The sequence below is a fragment of the Phyllostomus discolor genome, chromosome 6 (genome assembly GCF_004126475.2).
Source record: "Phyllostomus discolor isolate MPI-MPIP mPhyDis1 chromosome 6, mPhyDis1.pri.v3, whole genome shotgun sequence".
Classification (NCBI taxonomy): Eukaryota; Metazoa; Chordata; class Mammalia; order Chiroptera; family Phyllostomidae; genus Phyllostomus; species Phyllostomus discolor.
In genome coordinates, this window is record NC_040908.2 from 83,741,613 (window position 1) to 83,761,575 (window position 19,963).

At 45.8% G+C, this 19,963-nt stretch overlaps 1 protein-coding gene and 1 long non-coding RNA gene across 3 annotated transcripts in view; both read right to left on the reverse strand.

Moving 5' to 3' along the window:
- The window catches only part of ZBTB16 (zinc finger and BTB domain containing 16), a 190,936-nt gene that overhangs the window by 56,064 nt on the left and 114,909 nt on the right, over nucleotides 1-19,963 (reverse strand). For both annotated transcript variants that reach the window (XM_028514285.2, XM_036028537.1), the window contains exon 4: nucleotides 6,469-6,555. In XM_028514285.2, coding sequence (XP_028370086.1) covers nucleotides 6,469-6,555 — 87 coding nt within the window. The remainder of the gene's footprint in view (nucleotides 1-6,468; nucleotides 6,556-19,963) is intronic.
- On the reverse strand, nucleotides 1,757-4,345 carry LOC118501193. The gene is made up of 2 exons (XR_004903808.1): nucleotides 4,142-4,345; nucleotides 1,757-3,843 (listed from the first exon to the last, which is right to left on the reverse strand). It is a non-coding gene; the product is annotated as an uncharacterized LOC118501193 (long non-coding RNA).

Consider the following 19,963-nt stretch of genomic DNA (forward strand, 5'->3'; position numbering starts at 1 on the left):
TTTATATTACTGATCGGTCATTAAAACCTCTGGCACAAAACCACTTGTGTTTCCTGAGCCAAGATAGTGTCCATGTGTCAAATTTCAAGCCCAGAGTATAAATTAAGCCATTAATGGTATTTATCAGTTTATCTGGACTTAAAGAACTACTTACTAATTTAAGATTTAAAGGATTACTTACTAATTTAAGATGTTCCTGATATAGAACCCATGTGGTGTGCTGGGGGTGCGTGCGTGTGTACGTGTGTGTGTATGTTTTCTCACTTTTTATTTTACTGGAAAGTGGAAAAAATTCTGATGTGTGAATGAAGTACAAGCATCTTGGGGAGCTGTGTAGCTGTTAATTCCTCACTGCTCTGCAACCCAAACACTTTGGAAGGAGCAGTGTTTTGCAATATGTATTTGTCATAATATAAAAGGTGTAAAATGATCTCTGTTTATCTCAACGTCTTCGCTGTACAAAAACAGAACACTGAAGTGTGACAACAAAGCCTGAGCCCAGCCCAACCATAAGTGTGGCCTCTCGGAGCACCAGCTTGAGCCCACCAAGATCTTAGAGATGGGGAATAAGGTGGGGTCACACACTCCACAATACAAATCCAGGCTAAGTGGGGTCAAAAGGATCATATGTGAAGATGATAGTCTTTGTGCTAAAATGGAACTGGAAATACCTTCTACCAAAGACACTTTCCAGGGTCAAGAATACCTGTATGACCTCAGTATCAGCCATCTGATACAATGCTACATTAGCTCTGTGAATCCCCCATGTGGTGGCCTTGGGCATGCAACTCCCAAACCCAGTCTGTTTCAGGAAAATTGTATCCTTTACCAGGGACATGGGCAGCAGGGTGTTGAGGATTCTTAATTAAATGGGTCACGTGCATCCACAAGAGCTACGCCCATGTCAGGACCACGAGCTAAATGGTCTCTGACATGCTCTCTTTAAATAGTAAATCAAAGTGTAGGCATCTGGGGAGTCGTGCAAAGAGCACTGAAGTTGGAGGTGAGCCAAGTTCCAGCTCTCTGCTTCCTAGTTGGTGGCCTCCAGACCTTGATGTTCTCATCTCTTAAGTGGGTATAATACAGGAAAGTGTTTTATAAACTTAGGTATCAGAAATATAAGGTGGCATTCGAATTACTTCACTGTCCCCACATCACCACTCCTCTTCCTTTCTACTTCTGTCTCCCTGTTCTCCTGTTGACTCCCGAACAATACTGGCAGTCCACTGGCTTCTCCCAGTCCAATCACTTCAGTGTTATTGCAGCACTCCATATAATCAGGCCTCTCCCTTCATCATGCAGTTCCTCTTTTAGAACAGAGATGACAACTAGATTTCAAGTTGTGCTCATCCAGTGATTACTAGAGAATGCTGAGGCTCTACCTGGGCTGCATCGGAAGTGGCACTATAAGCGACAAATGAGCTCTGTCACATGTTGGGAAGAGCCACCTCATCGCTGACCCCACACTGAGGATGAGGGTGCTGCTGCATCTCTCCCAGTAGAGCTCGGCCTGCCTGCACTGGGAGGTGTTCCTCGCTGCTGGGGGAGCTTGCCTGTAGCTCACACCCAGGCGGGGAGGAAGCTTTTCTCAAAGTATCCACCTTGGTCTCTCATCCTTTATTTGGATCCATTTTTTCCATTTTCCCCTTTCAAGAGCTCCATGTACTCAACCTTGGAGATAAAGCAAAAGTAAGGCTGAATGGGCTGGGCCTCTCCTGTGCTCTAGCAGGGATCAGCGCTCGATGCCTTCTGCAGGTGAGGAGACTTGAAGGGCAGCAAGGACGAGTAACAAGTGAAGGATATTCACCTACTGGATAGCGAAGTTAGAGCTCCTTTCCTAGGCTTCTAACTCAAACTCCAGGGTCTTTCCAATCACATTGGAAACAAATACCCTTTTCTGGAAAGTACTGACCACTTTCAAGTTCTCACTGACTTAAAAAACCCTAGAAAGTCATTGGTCCTAGGACACATTCTGACTTTCAAAGCTGAATCAATACCCAAATTCTCAACACAGGTGGCAAGTTATTTACACCACTGACCTGTACACTTAAAAATGGTTAAAATGGCAAACTTTATATTATTTTCCAGAGCTTTAACACTTAATAGAGTCCTATTAAAGTCACAGAGTACTAAAATCACTGAACTGTACACTTTAAACAGATGAACTGTGTGACATGTGAATTATATCTCAAGAAAGCTGTTTCAGTGAAAAAGGGCAGGGAGTGTGTCTTGGTCGATCACGACTGTATCACTAAAGAGTGCCAGGCACACAGAAGGCACTCAGTGAGTGTGTGGGGTCCACTCGTGAACAGCATCCCCCCCAGCTCACCCGGCAGGGACTCTGCCTCTTCTCCCAGCCCTGGCTGAGCGGGCAGTTTGCGCCCTGCTGCTGCAAATTGAATCTGGATAAATAGAATTAAGCTTCTTGGCAAAGCTGGCCCACAGCTCAGTCTCCTCAGCCCCCAGATTGGAATTCTCAGAGTGGGATTCTTGGTTACATATAGTCTAGCAATAAGAAACTGGCTGGGGCCTTGGGAGACCTGGGTCTTCCCTGGCTTCTAAGATACCCAGCTCTGGAACCCTGAGCAAAATTATCCAGCAAGTTGCTTTCTCTGTAACAGATCCAGGCAGGTGTGTACAGGAGAAATAGCTCACCTAGGAAGCTCGCTCCTCCCTGCCCCAGGCCAGGGCAGCACCACTCCAAAGTTCATGAGACCAGTTCTAGGAGGTGTGTCTTCCACTCAGGAGAGGCAGATTTTGTGAGGTGGCAGAACAAGGAAATACTGGTGACAATAATTATAATGGCAGCAGCTGACTGGTCTTCCTTCTTCCACTGCAGCCCCTGTGGCAGCTTAGTCACTTGACTCCAAAGATGACTGCCATCAATTCCTCTTTCCATATATGTTTGTCATTTCTTTTGAGAAGTGCAGTCCAGTCATGTACCCCAGAATCTGGGGCTCACCTCTGCCTGCTTTGATCAATCAGATATGGTGGGGTGATGCTGTATGTTCCCAGCCCAGCTTTTAAGAGGACTGGCAGTTTCTACTTCCTGACTCTTAGAGCCCTGCACTGTCATGGGAGAAGTCCAGGCTGCTCTGCTGCAGTGGGGGGCACAAGGAGAAGCCCCAGGAGTCTGACAGGGAGCAAGGAAGCCATCCTGGACATCCAGCCCAGTACAGTCCACAGATGATACTACCTGACCGCAGCCCCATGAGAGACCCCAAGTGAAACTGCCCAGCTGAGCACAGTCAACCCACAGAACTGCCTGAGATAATGAGACAGTGCCTCTTTAATCAAGTGTTGCACAGCAATTGATAACTGAAACACTCCTGTGCTCAATTATCAACATAAGAGCCAGAGTGATCTTTGAAACACATAAATCAAGCCACATCATTCTCCCATTCAAAACCCTGGATGGACTGCTTTCCCCCGTCTCTATAAATGTTTGTGCACATGTGTGTGCTGTACATGTGTGTATGCAGCTTTACTGAGATAGAATTCATGTACCATACAATAAACAATTGACACTTTTAAAGTAAAACTTTCACCAATGTGGGGATTAGGGGGCCAACCTCCCACGTAGTTGAAAATCCATGTATAACTTTTGACTCTCCAAAAACTTAGTTGTCCCTCAGTGTCCATGGGGGATTTGTTCCATGACCTCCCATGGATACCAAAATCCGTGTACCCTCAAGTCCCTGTGTACAGTGGCACAGACCAATGCACACAGTCAGCTCTCCATACCTGCAAACCCCCAACTATAGATTAGTGCAGGTATTGACTGGAAAAAAATCTGCATGTAAGTGGACCAGCACAGTTCAAACTCATGTTAAGAGTGACTGTCTATCACCTTTAACAGGAATCTAAACAACAAAACAAAACAAAACAAAAAACTAGCAAAATATAACCAAAGACACTGAAATAGGGGATAGTCTGACAGTGGCCAGAGGGGAGAGAAGAGGGAATTTCAGGGGGGAAGGGGTAGGGATTACAGGAACAAATTTGGAGGACACATGGACAAAAACTAAGGGTGGGGGGTAATGGGGGGAAGGGGGGAGGGTTGGGTGGAGGGGCTGGAACGGGAGTAGGGGGGAGAAAACTGTACTTGAACAATGATTGAAATAAAAAAAAAAAGAGTGACTGTCTACAGTCGAATAGTTTCTAATACACTCAGAGTTGCATAGCCATCACCACAACTAACTTTAGAATGTTTTCATCACTCTAAAAAGAATGCCCATATGTATTAGCCACCACCCCAGTCTGCCCCCAATTCCCCCAACCCCTGGCACTTACTACTTACTTTCTGTCTTTTTCTTAAAAGATTTTATTTATTTATTTTTAGAGAGAGAGACAGGGAGGGAGAAAGAGAGGGGGAGAAACATCATCAGTGTGTGGATGCCTCTCGCATGCCCCCTACTGGGGACCTGGCCCACAATCCAGGCATGTTCCCTGACTGGGAATCAAACCAGTGACCCTTTGGTTCACAGGCCAGAGCTCAATCCACTGAGCCACTACTTTCTGTCATTATGGATTTGCCTATTCTGGTTACTTCATATAAATGAAATCATACACCATGTATGACTGGGTCTTGCCTCTTTCACAGAGTATAATGTTTTTTAAGGTTCATTTATGTTGTAGAACGTATCAGTACTTCATTCCTTTTTTTATGGAGAAACTACCTTTTGTTCACTCGTTTCTCAGTGGGTAGACACTGGGTTATCTCTACCAAGCTTTTGGCTATTATGAATAGTGCTGCTATAAAAATGCATGTGCATATTTTTGTGTATGTGTATGTTTTCATTTCTCTTGGGTACATACCTAGGAGAGGCATTGCTCTGTCATGTGGTAACTCTGTTTAACTTTTGGAGGAATTGCCAGACTTTTTCCCAAAGTGGGTGCAACATTTAACATTTCCATCAGCAGTGTGTGGGGGTTCCGATTTTTCACATCCTCGCCAACACTTCTCACTGTCAGGATTTTTATTATAGCCACATCCCCATGGGCGTGAAGTAGTACCTCACTGTGATTTTTGTTTGTATTTCCTCTTGGCTCATGGTGTCAAGGATCACTCCAGGTGCTCACTGACTATTTGTCTATTTTTGGAGAAACATCTAGTTGTAAGACTTCTTCGTATTTTATAACTACCTGTCTCTTAGCAGATGTATGATTTACAAATATTTGGAAATTTTTATGACTCCCTCCCTCACTTTAGGACTCTAAGATACCGTCTTCAAAGAGAGGCCTTCACTAACCACTTGATCTAAAATATCACTTTTCTCCCTATCATTCTCTATCCCTTATCCTGCTTTATTTGTTCTTACTAGCACTTATTATAGCCTGGCATTATATTATGCATGTATTTTCCTATACCCTCTCCCTATCGGAATCACAGTTCCATGAGAAATGCTGTCTGTCTCATATGTTACTACACTTTAAATGGTCCAATAGTGCTGGGAACACTGTAATAACTCAATAAATATTTATTAAGTTAAATATATCTACTACTGTGTAGTGAATGCTTACTGTGAGCCAAACACTCTGCAAAGCATTTTAAATAAAATATCTTATTTAATCCCTACAATGCTCTATGCTATGAGGTAGGTACTATTATTACACAACTTTTCTAACAGATGAGGAAACCCAAATTAGGAGAGTTTAAGTAACTTATCCATGGTCCTGCAAACAGTAAGTGGCAGAGCCAGGATTAAACCAGGCAGGCTAATCCGCACCACTCCCATTCCCACCATTCACTCAGGCAAGTCACCTTCCCTCCTCTGAGCCTCAGTTTCCTCATCTATGACCTGGGAGTAGCCTCCAACCTGACACAGTTTGCGGAAAGGTGGACCAAATGCCACCAGGGAAGCCCTGGGAACAGTGCCTGGCACATTGCGAGCAGCAGGTAAGGGTGAGGGGCACCTGTGACGATGAGGATGCTGATCACAATGACGGGCCAGTATCGATGCTGTGAAATCAAGGCTTGGAACAAAGTGATCCTGTCGTTGTGAATACTGTTCAAAGGCATCCTGCATATAGCGTGCTTGCTTTTAAACAGTGACTACCCTCATAGAGGGGGGAACCAGCCCACAAGCATTTCAGAGTTAGTAATGTGGGATACAGGAGCTTCCTAACCCTCCAGAGGTCAGTGGATGCTCAGACAATGGTACGGACTTTCTAAGGTCTTGAAAAGAGTAAGAGAGGTCTTGGCAAAGAGAGAACCTCAGTGGCCTATTAGAGACAGAGAGAGACCTTGGCCTAATCCAGGGCAGCTCTGCTTATGGGGCAAAGTTACACCTGCCCAGCCAGTCCCACACGCAAGAGTAGCTGAACCTGGCACAGCCATCCCCACTCACAGCCTCCAGGAAACGACTGGACATCATTTTGTTGAAAGGGGGTGCTACCAAGATACCCCCTATCCACATGCTGTCACACTGTGGAGGACCGAGAGAATGCGAATCAAAGTCCACTCACCAGTGTGGGTCTGCCTGTGCGTCTCCAGGGCGTCCTCCTTCGAAAACTGGGCACCGCACTGGTCACAGACAAAGGCTTTGGCACCCGCTGAAAGAGAGGGAAGGTGGTTACTTATTCCCAAGAGTGATATTCCATTAGGAGGTGGGGTCCTGGGCCAAAATTGTGCATATGGACACCAAGGAAGGGGGACAAACTCCTATGAAGGGAGTGGGGGGAATCCATGGCCCCAGAAGCCAGCCCAGACCCTCTTCTAAGATGTGTCTACCCACCCAAATGACCTCCAAATGCCTCCACTGAGAAGAGGAAATGAAATGAGAGTAACTGAAACAAGCATATATGGACCCCAGATGAGATGGCCCAGTAAGAAGGGGGCTTTGGCGGGCTGGCTCCAAGTGAGGGATAATACAATGAAGAGAAACATGCTCTGTTGACTAGATTATGCTTTATGGGAGAATAGAAATGACTGACATACTGCTGCTTAGATACACCCCTGACTCTGTGTCTAAAACGAAACCCACAGTTTACCCCAGCCCTCTCCTGCTGCTGACCATTGAAGAAACCTGAGTGGCTCCATAGTGTCTTCAGGGTCAAGTCACACTCCTCACATGACTCACAGAGTGCTCCCTGGTGTGCTTCTCTTTCCTGCTTTGTCTCTCCTTCCTCACCCTTGCTCCCGAGTCTCCAGCCCTACTGAGCTGCTCTGGGTCCTTAGAGGAGCCATGTCCTTCCTCACCACAAGGTCTCTGCACATCGCCCCGTATCTCCTCTGTCTCTGACACTCTTGCCCCTCTCCCTGGCCCACAGTACAGCCAGCTTCTATTCACCATTTATGCATCAGCTTCCTTACCCTTGTCCCACTGCCTGGGGGAAGGGGCCCTTTTTTTGCTCCCAGAGCACCGTATATGTTCCTGGTCATAGCAGCGCCATGCTCTCTTATAAATGCCTGTGGACCTGTCTCTACCTCCGGACCCACAGTAAGCTCCAGAGGGGGTAGTGTGAAGAGAATGTCATCACGTGCACAGCTGCATCTGCCTGGCTCCCATTGGGAACCTATTACTGTACATTTTTTGGGAATAAGCTAAATTCATTCAGGGCAATTCAATTTAACAAACTTTTTTAGAACCATTATTTACAAGGCTCAAAGCAACAATGTCACAATGTCAAGATAAACAGGACTTTTTACCACTTCCTAACAGTCTCCAAGGCTCTAATATGTTATCTCGTCCAGGGAGCACCTGTTGTAAGCTTTGGAGGTTTGCTTTCAAAATGTCTTCTAGATGGCTCTGTTCCACTGCATGTCATCAACCACTATCCCTACCCAGGCTCTTGTGGAGTCAAGCCGGGCACACTGGAAGACTCAAACATGGTTGTCACACCACCAGCAGCCCTCTGATCCAACCAACAGAGGCAGGTGCCTTGAAGGCCACTTGATTCCTCACACCTCCTTGCTCAAGACGATACAATGGCTCACAGTTTGCACAGATTCTAAATTCCTCTACTTAGCTTCAAGGCCTCCCACAACCTAGTCCAGTGAGCAGTCCACCTCCATAGGGAGTTGTCCTCACTGGCCCTCTGTGAGTGCCACCTGACCCTCCCTGAGTCTTCGGGCTTGAGTAATGCCTGGTCTCATTCCTCAGTCTATTCCAGTCCCATTCTATTTTCAAAACTGTAGTATGCATGCACCAAGCACTCCAGCCTCTCACTGCCCTTCCCAATCTGCACTTTATTCCTTTCAACATGTCTTAGCACTTCTTTAAGTGTGCCTGCGTTTTAGTTTTGTATCAGAGTTCACAAGAGGCAGAATTCCTTCTTAACACATATTGTAGTGGAAAACAGTCTAGTGCTCTTTTCAAAGTAGCTCAGATTTCCTGGGGCTTTATCATGTACTGCAGGATGCTAAGTATTTAGGATACATCATTTTATTTGATTCTAAAAATCTTTTAAAGAACAAACTATTACTGCCCCCATTTAGTATATGAGAAAACTGAAGCTCACACAGGCAAGTAGCTTGTCCAGTGTTGCAGGTGGCTAACAGCAGAGGTGGACTCGAAGACCGGCAGCCTGGCAACAGAGCCGTGGCTCTCTAGTCCTGTACCTGCGGCCTTCATAGGGTTCCAGCTGCAAAGATGTTTCCTGGATAAGAAGGTAAGCTCCAGGTTTCTTTCTCTCAAATAAAAAAAGTGAAAATCCAATTTACCCCTTGTATACCTCAAGGTTTGGGGTAAAATTCTATTTCAAAAAATGGTTCCACTACTTTTTAAAAGTTTAAAGCCTCTGCCTTGGTGTAACAGCACAACACCCTTAAGGACTAGAACTCAGAATAAAAGTTGAACCATTATAGACTTAAATTAAACACCAAGAAGCAGTTCTTGCCAGTGAAGGGTATGAGGACCCAAGAGGAGATCTAGAATGTCAGGTCCCGTGAGGGCACTGGCCTTGTCTATGTTCCTGTGAAGGGCAGGTGTGCTCTAAATATTAGTGGACGGACTGAATGAATGAGTGATAAAATGCCCCAGGAAAGATATGAAATCACTTTTCCTTAAGTGTTTTGAAAGCAAATATTGTCATTTGTTTTAGGTGGCTAGAGCTGAATTCTGCCAAGAGGCAGGGAAAAAAAAAAAAACAGCTCAATCCCTCTGGGCTTCCCTTAAGTTGCAGGGCCTCCCTGCGGCCAAGGACCTAAAAGGAGCTTATAGAGCTTTGAAGAAAGCCAAGGAACTCGATGCCCAAGCAGTCACACTGTGGCATACAGGTGGCAGCCTGAACCACTTTTCATCCATTTCTGCTGGAAATGCAGCATGAGCCTCAAACAGCAGACAGGGCCACGGTGGGAAGATCGAGGCAGGTGAGGCCCAGCCCTTTACAAAGAGAAACTCCCCAGTCCCAGATCATTAGCCAGCAATGACTTTCTGCAGATCTGTAAGGGATCTTATTTTCATTGCATTTCTTTCTTTGGTTCTATCAGTTCTCATGGCTCTCCAAAGAAAAAAGAAGGGAGGCCCGAGGACGGAAGTGGGGACTGAGAGGGGAGGGTGCCCCGGGACTCAGCGCGGATACCCCACTATCGAGCTGAGCCCTAGGGTGTGGAGGCCCCAGTAAGTAGCTCAGCCTCAAGGGGATGTGGCAGGAAGAGTTCTTAGAGAACAGCCATAGATGTGGCTGTCTCAGTGTCTGCTTTAATGACCGAGGTGCAGAGAGAAAGGAAGGAGGGCAGGCAGGAAATAAAGGGCCGGATGCGTGCCACCAGACAAGTTCACAGGAAGATAAAACAGGTTCACACACACTATCTAGGCAAGGTTGCTGGCTGAGCCCAACCTGACCACATCGTGTTGTCCTCAAAGTCCTCCCCCCTCTATGTTCGCCTTGCTGAAGTCACAACCTTGAGCTGGGTGTGTGAGAGTACCCTGTCCTCAGTCACTCGGTCAGAACCTTCATCACACACGGGTGCCATGGGCATCAGCTGCCATTCATGAAGCCCAGGACACCCCCACCCCAGGTCAAATACCCCGTAGGTTGAACCTGACCACAAAGACAGGCAGTTCCAGGACACAAAAGCCAGCAGAAAGGGGCAGAAACAACCCTTTCTCAAGGAGGCATGTGCCTTTAAATTGTCTCTATAATAGCTGGCTCAGAGGCAGAAATATTTGGCAGCCCTGAAATTAAAAGTGATAAATTTCTTCGCCAAGCTTTGATCGATAACAGAGGCCTCATCTGTTAATCAATAAGACAGTCTCTGCCTGTTTACTGTGCATATGTTGTTCACTGCTGCCTTCACTATGATGTCAGGTTTGCATTCAAAGCAACTCGAGTGTGCATAAACCACATGGCTGTTCCCAAAATGCATTACGGTGACATCACCTAGCCACTGATACATTTATAAAGCATCCCTGCAAAGGAGGGGGAAGGAGGGAGGGAGGAGCTCACGCCAGTAAACCAGCTGGTACAAGTGAAGACATCAGCAACATTTACGCCCACAGTATTTCCCTAGGGCTCATCCTGGAGTGGGAAGAACTCTGGGCACAGTGCAGGGATGACCACGCCTCACCACCTCCTTCCCATAAACAGGAGACGTGTTTAGGCTGTCCATCAAGTATATGCCAAGGGGGAGTTACAGCAAATGAACAAAAGAGACAAATCCTTGCCCTCAAAGAGCTTACATTCTAGAGAGGAAGGCGTATTTTAGAAAGTCAAAGAAACACAAAATAGGTGGTGATAGTGATAAAAAAAAAGAAATAGAGTAAGCGAAGGGAGATCGAGAGTGCTATTTTATATGACTGGCCAAGAAGCCTCACTGAGGAGCTGACAGGGGAGTGGAGAACTGCAGAGCTGAGGAGGGAAGAAGCAACGCCACTAAGTGGCAAGGCCCATCCCACGGCACAGGAAGCCTGAGGCAGGTGGGAATGAGAGTCAGCTGGGGAGAGCGAGAGATGGGGTCAAGTAAGGGGATGGGTTGCAAGGAGAGAAATTAAAGAGCAAAGAGGGAGAACCACAAGATGGAGTGGGCTAGACCCTTGCTCTTCTCCTTGACAATTACGGACCTTAGTGAACTAAAGGAAACAAAGCAAGACCCGGGGCACGGAGAGCTGGGCCCTGGCCGGGCTCAGCCACGTGCTGCTGCAGACATCACACGTCATCACACTCCGACGACCCTGTGTCCAGTCTGTGAGATGGGCCGGCTGTGTGGGTCTGCCTCACCCAAGGCTGTTGTAAGGATGGGAGGACATAACGACGCTAACAAACATAAAACGTTTTGTTAGTCACCAAGTGCTCTGCAGATATAGGAGATCACTGATGTTATTTCCACCTTGAGAAGCAGTAAAATGTGCTTAAGAGCTCAAGATTCAGGTCAAACAGATCAGAGTTCAAATCCCAGCCAAGCTGATCACCAGCTGTGACCCTCAGCAAGTCACCTAATTTCAACGAGCCTGTCGCTTCCTCTGGGAAATGGGAACAGCAGGGGTAAGGCCCCCAGAGAGCGGTGACAAGGTGGCTGAAGTGCTTGATCCCATGTCTGGGGGGCAGGTACATCATCACCAGTCAGGCTCAGGGTCACGATTCCTTTAAAGAACTCCTTTGTGCAGAGTATGCTTGATTTTACTGAAATTCAATGTACAGTTATTTGGGAGTCATTTATCTTGAGTGAAAAATAAGCCCCACATTTGTAAAGACATACTTCACTATAATCTCACACATACACCTTGTCCCTCTGATTTTTAAAGGTGAGTGATTGTCTCGCTGAGGGAGCAGGAGTATCTGTCATAGGACCAACCTGTCAGTATGGGCAGCTATTCAGCACCTGGCCTTTAAATCCTCCCAGACGAGCCCCAGGAGCCCCGTTCTGCAATCCTGTGCTGCTGGGCTCTGTTCCATCTTCCCCAGCAACCATAAGTTCTGTGAGATCAGGGCTGGCATCTGTCTTGTTCTCCACTCCATTCTCAGTACCCTGCTCCCTACTCAGTGTGCAGCGGGTGTTCACTCAACGTGCGATAACCAAAGGAACCCTCCTCCAGGTTCTTAGTCAAGGGACTGACCTGGGAAGGGGAAGGGGCCATTCAGGGCACTGCCAAACTGTCCCCTAGCAGGTGGCAGAGTCCTTATTCTACTCTCTCTACTGGGCTCTCTATTGCCCCTTTTTCACACTGGTCTCTGCTGGAACCTAGGCAGTTGTGGGAAAAAGAAAGGAAAGAGCAGGAAGGGCAGAGGAAGGGCTGTCTGCCTCCTCTGGAGCAAGGTCTCCCTCTCGTCAGCCCTCTGCTCCCACCCAGCTGCCCAGGACCAACACCCTGCAGCAAAGGCGTAACCCCTCCCTCTAGCGCACTCAGGGACCACCTCTCCAAGGAGCCCTCCAGCAGTCAGAGTGGACCCTCCACTGGCTGGCAGAGGTCTACTGATTGACCCCACTCCCAGCCCAGGCACTAAGTTTATCTAAAAGTCAGCGTTAAAGAGACAGACAGACAGACATCCTTGCCCCTCTCAGGGGGCCAGTCTCTCAGGGAGCCTGAGGGTAAGGGCTCAAGGATGTCTCAGGAGCTGCCTGACCATTCTGAATTTCCCAGACCTCTACTTCTCCTCTTCCTCCTGACTTCCTGATACTTCCAGAAAGTAGACAGGGGCTAGAAGAAGGAGGAAGGTTCGAAGCAGGCTGAGGTTCGCTGAAAAGAAAGGTAGCAGTTGCCTCAGCCCACATGGAGGCTGGAACTGGCCTAAGGACTCCTTGTGTAGAAGCTGCTTTCACTCCAGGCTAAGGATCACCCTGACTTTTAGGAATCAAAAAAGGGGCATGCCAGGAAAGCACTTTCAAAGCTGAAGGGCTTTCTTTCAACGGTCAACATTCCAACGACAACACAACTGAAATCCAGCAGAGGCAGAGGCATGTCGGGCTCCCAGCAGCTGCCCTCCCCTCACCACCTCTGCCCGGCCTCTCCTCTGGGCCAACTACAGAGTCTTCCTTCCTACTTGCCTTCCCTATTAGAAAATGGGCTGGGGGTCCCAAGCATCCAGGAAGGGTGAAGATACTAAATGCAATCAGATGTGGGCTGGTGTCTCTGTAAAGTAAATGAGGCAGAAGCCAATGAGAGAAGAAAACAATTCAAAATCCCTCCCTCTCCACAATCCCACCCCCATGCTAATAAGAAAGGGAGGGAAAGAAACCACAACATAAACACCTAACATTTGCCAGCATCTAATGTTGAGTAATATGTCCTTTTTCTTTTAATTCCTTGCGATTTTAAAATAAACATCTTGAATGTTCTGATGAGATATGCATGCCTGCTTACATAAGGAAGTACAGACTGTACCAAAACAGCAGACCCAAAAAAAGCATAAGCTGTCAGAACAATGAGTGCAGACGCGGGGCATTTTACAACGGACCATAGTGTACAGTTTTATTTACAGTACCTCTTATCAGACAGAGAACAGTACACTGGCTGCCAATTCCAAAGGCCAGCACTGCGTGTTCTTTCACTCAAGGAGATGTGTGCTCCCCGAGAGGAGCTAGGAGGCGTGCTCTCTCCAACACTCTCTTTTCCTTTATCAACAAAACAAAAACTGATACGGGACCAGAATCTCTGTAAGGTACACACATTCAGGGGAGAGGGGAGAGGGAAAGCAGGTAGGCAGATGTGGACTGAATGGAGAACAACCAGCCCTATCAATTGACCCAGGATATGGTTTGAGGGTAGCTCTACATAACAACGAGGTGGGAGAGAGGTCCTGGGGCCTGGCCTCACTCCAGCACCAGAGGGTGAATGAACTAATGATGCAGTGCCTCAACCAAAGGGAGGGTTGAGGAAGCTGCCAGGACAGTCTCCCAGGCCAGGCAACAGAGATAGAGGAGTAGGTGGGGCCTGTAGGTGGCAGGGTTTCAGATCTCCGGAGTCATTTTCCCATCAGTGACCTGGTAAGTGGCTGGATACCTTCCATTTGGCGAAATGTCCATTCTGTAGAAGAGTAAGACCTTGGAATGGATGAAAAAGCAGTGCTGAGGCATCTTGAGTGTGAGAAAACATTTCTGATCCCACCTAATAAACCTCATTCTATCAGAAGGTTCCATGCTGCCCAGTCCCCTTGGCGTTCACTGGGATCCAGTGGTCCTGTTCTTACGTCCCACAGAGAAAACAGAGGTCCACCTCATCCCTTATTCCAGCAACTCAGTTCTCAGCTGAGAGAGCCTTGGAAAGTTCCTTTGTTACCATTTCTAGCACCAGCAGCAACCAACAGGCTTAAACACACAGCCCCTGGCCAGTATAAACATACACTCACTACACAATTGCACACAAGAAGCTGCGAATCCTTCAGTCAGACACACCTGAGTTCAAGTCCTGGTTCCACTAATTCTAGCTACCACCCTGGGCAAGCTAACTATCTTCTCTGGGCCTGGTTCTTCACTTGTAAAATTGAGCACACAGTAGCTACTTCACAGGGTTGAATAATGATTAATATCAATAGCATATGCAAAGTCCTTAACATCATGCCTAGCATAGAATAACTGCTCAATTAAGTGCTAGTTGTCATTAAGATCATCAATACCATTACTTCCTCCCCATATGCCAAGGTCTGAGATTCACACAGACATCAAATGCATGCCATAAACATAATATTTAAAATGTTCTTACAACCCCAGCCAAAACACAAAGAGAAAAAGAAGAAAGGAAAGGCATCCATTGTGAACACGTCTTCAGCAGATTTTCTGTAGGGAATGGAAGATAAAGAAAGGCAGGGGCCACTAATGACTGTGCACCTCCAAGAAACCTGCATGCGAACCAACAACGCACGAGTGAAAACAGGGCCAATCAATCCCTCTGCCCTGGGAGAAGATCAAAGAAATGACACTTCTCCAGGCAGCTCCCAAAACTCAGGGCCAAGTTTTGATGGTGGCATTACCATTCTCCTCCGGAGATGAATACAAACCTATTTAAATAAAATGCAAGGAGGATGGTAAATTTGTTGCAGTGACAGCAACAGCAACATACAAATCTCCCCGGGTCTAAGAGTGCTGACTCGGAGGCTCACCTCACCACTGCCTTTAACCAGTATTTTCCCCAGCCTCTTCCATGACTGGCCAGGCCGAGTGTGGTGCGAATCCATGCAATGGCACAAAAACCTCTCTTACAAAGGGGATGTCAGCCCCTGCTGGGATGGACTAGACTGCCTTCCAGATACGCTGGGCCAACGTGGAGATTGCCCGAAGTGAGGTCCCACAGTAGCTTTGGGGTTCTTCCCCCACTAGTGGGATGGCCCTGGCATCAACTTTGTAGCCTCACTTCCCTTCTTAAAATGGGGTGATTAATCGTTACAAGACAGTTTAAACAAGAACCTATATGAAGTTCTTGGCACATTCTAGGTGCCCAAATAGTTATGATGATGAAATAATCTCACTTCATCAAGTTGGTAAGCTCTAGGAGGCCAGCCTCTGGCCTGAGCCTTCCAAACTCCAGCCCACAATATTCCTGCCCCACAGTTCCTGCGGGAAGGCCCAGCTGCAATGAGTAAGTGGCCTAGAGAGGTGAGACCACATTCTCCAGGGCTCTTGCACACGTGGTACTCAGCTGTTTGAGATGACAGAAAGGGCCACCAGTAGAGGAGGCAGGTAGATAACTAGCTCAAGAAGGGTCCTCCTGCCCAGAAGTGCCCGAGCATTCCCAAAGCACCACAAAGAGAAATGCTCTCAGCGCCCCAACTGTCCCTGCCTGGGCTGTGTGGCCTTGGATGAGTCACTTCCTCTCTCCATCTATAAAGGGCAACTATTAAATCAGGACCAGTCTAAAGAAGAAAAGCTGAATGGTGTTGTGTGAGAAGCAGCTGGAAGCAGTTGGTAAAAGCAGCTAAATGTGGCTGTACAGTGAGCTCAAAGGCTTATAACTCTTGGTGATAGAAAGGTGCTGGCCAGACCAAACTGGACCTGGGCTCTCTGGGTCTGCCAGGGGATTCCTTCTCAGGGGGAACACCTTACTCCACAAGGCAGGCAAAGTGGAACCAAGTCCAGATGCTGGGAGAATTATTAGCCAAGCAGAGTCAAGCTGAGCCAATGAGGCTGAGGCAGAGGCTGACCCCTGAGTTCCAAGGAACACTGAAGCTTTCAGGTTTTCACAGCTTTGTTTTGTCTAAAAGAGGTGGTGCTGAAGCCTTGGCATTTGTGAGACAGGGTCTAGATTAAAAGGGCAGAAAAACCCTAGTGGGGATTTCTGCCATGATTTACTGGGATGTCCCCTCAACCCCTGGACACAAACAATCGTCTTCCTCCCTGGTCCCCACTCGAGGGTTCTCAGGTGAGAGTTCAGAATGGAAAGAGGGGTTTCTGTCAGCATGTAGCAGCCTCCAAGCTCTGCTACCTGAGCCTTTGGCCTCCTCCTCTCAACCTCAATTACCCTATGCATTTCTCCTGAAGCACCTTCAGAGTCTTGTCACAAGCCTTCACCTGAAATCTGGTGTGGGAGACCCACACACACCTCCCCAGGACAGGATTCATGAATACCGTCTCAACAGTGGAGAAAAGCAACACCAGGCTGATCCCGGGGTGGGTTGTGGTGTGGGGGGTGGGGTACAGGAGACAGTGGTGAGAATCAAAACCCTGCCTGCTCACAAATTTCAAGCTAATGTTGGCCACTACCTCGTCCTCTAATATCCCTCAACACTCTTGCCAATTAAATTTTCACTTGAGGTATTTTCAGAGAGAAGGAAGGCCAGCCTCCCTCAGCCCTATTTACATTCTGGTCCTCCCCTCTCTCCTAGCAGGAAACTTCTTCCTTGTTGTTCACTGACTGGAAAGTACACCAAGTCTTCTCAAAACACTGGGATCTCTTTGCGATCGCTATAGTTGCAACCCCCATCCCCTCTGTTCTCTCCCTACACCTAGCATCTCACTCCAATTCACTTCCAACTATGCATTTGTGTGTGTACTTTGTTAAATTACCATAGGTAATCTTATTTCTTTTTTTAAATTTTATTTTTCAATTAACTCAATATAATTTTATGTTAGTTTCAGATGTACAGCATAGTGGTTAGACATTTATAAAATGTCCAAAGTGATCTCCTACTTTCATATCACATTTGAACAAGTGACAAAAAACAAAATATTTTGGAGGGTTTCAAATGGTGTCACACGTGTGATAACCACTGCATCCCCCAAGAAGCTGTGAGCCAGGCTCTGCATAGTCTGTTGACTATTCCTCTGGCTGTGAGCAGTGCAACCCCTGCAGATAGGAGCTCGTCTTCTTCTGATAGCTCCACCAAGAAGCCACACCACAGCCCTCCCAGACGTCCAGGCCAGGTTGCTGGGACTAGGCAGGGTTCAGTCAGCAGATGAGCCTCATGGTCAAGCCTATCCCTGGCTATGATGTCAACAGATCAGAGATTTCAGCTCAGGTACCCAGCAGCTATCAATACATCAATACATCAATAGCATTAGCAATCTAACCTTGCTGTGACTCAGTTTCCTCACCACTAAAGAGGTAATGACATATTTATCCTATCCTACAAGTGGAACTTCGAAGTTACACAATACCAGGAAGCATTGCTCACTCAGAAATGAGGCCACAAGGTTGTTAGGAGGTTTAAATGAGGTGAAGCACATGAAGGTGCCTAACAACAGTAACTGGCACTTGGCAATTGCACCCTAACTCCTCTCCTCCCTCCCCAGGGTGCTATGGGTACTGCAATAGCTGCCCTTCAATGAAGAACAATAATGCTGCTGCTGCATGGTAATAATAATAAGAATATTAATAATTTTATTATGAAATGAGAACTGCACTACTTTACATGTTATATGCCATTTAATTCCCCCATTAATTCTAAGGTTATCCTCATTTTATAGGTGTAAAAATTGATGTTTGAAAAGCTTAGTTCACTTGTCCAAGGTCTCAGAACTAGACACTTACTAACTCAAATGGGGTGGGAGCATGGAAAGCCTACCTAACTAGAAGGGCGTTTAATTACATAAAAGGTTAAAGTATAAGAACTTCACATTGAGAGATGTAGAAAAAGGTCCCAAAGGCAGTGTGCCCGAGTCCTCTGCTGTTTTCTATACCCCAGCTCACTCCTTAGAGTGAGGGGGATCATTTACAAGCTCTGAGGCCACTCCTCAGTTCATACACTCTTCTCTGGGCACTCCACGATTAAGAACAACACACACCCATCAGCCTAGGAATGTGATACCACTGTGTATCAGAGAGTCTGGACTGGAAGCCAACAACACGAGGGGCTAGATCTGGCTCTGCTGTGCACTTTGGTATATTCTAGATCCTGATTTACGTGGCCTCCCTTTAGCCACCTGTAAATTGGCCATCATTTTTCTAGCCCCTTCCTACCACCTAAAGCTATTATGAAGAGGAATGAGTTCCAGAACATGAAAACGTGTAGGACTTTACAGGAAAAAAAAAGGCACAACTGATCTTCAAAACTGACTTCATCACTCTCAACAATGGATAGAGATTATCCAGACAGAGAAGCAATAAGGAAATAGCAGATTTGAACAACACTACAGATTGAGCGAAACTAACAGACATATACAGAATACTCGATCCAACAAGAACAGAATACACATTCTTCTTAAGCACACACAGAATATTTTCTAAGATAGACCACATGTTAGGCCACAAAACAGGTCTTAGAAAATTCAAGAAGACTGAAATCATACCAATATCTTCCCTGACCATGATGATGTGAAACTAGAAATTAATCACAAGAGAAAAATGGGCAAATCCACAAACACATGGAAATTAAATAATACTCTTATGGACAACCAATGAATCAAAGAAGAGATTAAAGAGAAATAAAAAAGTTTCTTGAAACAAACAAAAATGGAAATGCAATGTTCTAGAAGTTATGGGATGCAGCAAAAGCAGTTTTAAGAGAAAAAAATCATAGCAATGAATGCCTACATTATGAAGCAAGAAAGACCCCAATTAAACAACCTAACTCAGTGCTGTAAGAAACTAGAAAAAGAGCCCAAATCAATCCCAAAGTTGGCGGAAGAAAAGCAATAGTAAATATTAGAGCAGAAATAAATTAAATATAGAATAGAACAGATTAACCAAACTAGAGCTGCTTCTTGGAAAACACAATCAGCAAGAATGAAAGAGGAGATGTGACAAATGATACCACAGGAATACAAATAACTGTGAGAGCATGCTATAAATAACAAAATGCCCACAGACTGGACTAACTAGAAAAAAATAAAAAAAAATCCTTAGAAACATACAACTTACTAAGACTGATTCAGGAAAAAAAATAGAAAATCTGAATAAACCAATTACTGATAAGGAGATTGCTTCAATAATCAAAAATCTCCCAGTGAAGAGAAGTCCCAGACAAGATGGTTTCATGGGTAAATTTTACCAAACATTTAAGGAAAAATTAATACCAATCCTTCTCAAACTTCAGAAATTTGAAGAGGAAGAAACATTCCCAAACCTATCTTACGAGGCCACTGTCCTGATACCAAAACCAGAAGAGGATACTACTAGAAAAGAAAACTACTGACCAATAACCCTGATGAATATACAGTAGATGCAAAAGTTCTCAATAAAATACTAACTGAATTCAATCATACATTAAAAGGATCACTCACTATCATAAAATGGGATTTATTCCTGGGATGCAAGAATGATCCAACATATGCAAATCAATCAATGTGATATATCACATTAACAGAATAAAGAAAAAATCATACAATCATCTTAATAGATACAGAAAAAGCATTTGACAAAATTCAACATCCACTCACGATGAAAACTCTTAACAAATTAGGCATAGAAAGAACATAACATAATAAAGGCCATATATGACAAGCCAAGTTTATATCATACTCAACAGTGAATGATCGAAGGCTTTCCTCAAAAGAGCCAGAACAAGACAAGGGCAGCCTCTTCAATCATTCCTATTAGACACAGTACTAGGAGTCCTAGCTAAAGCAATTAGGAAAGAAAAATAAATAAAGGGTATCAGAAATAGAAAGAAAGAAGTAAAATTTTCTTTATTTGCAGATCACATGATTCTA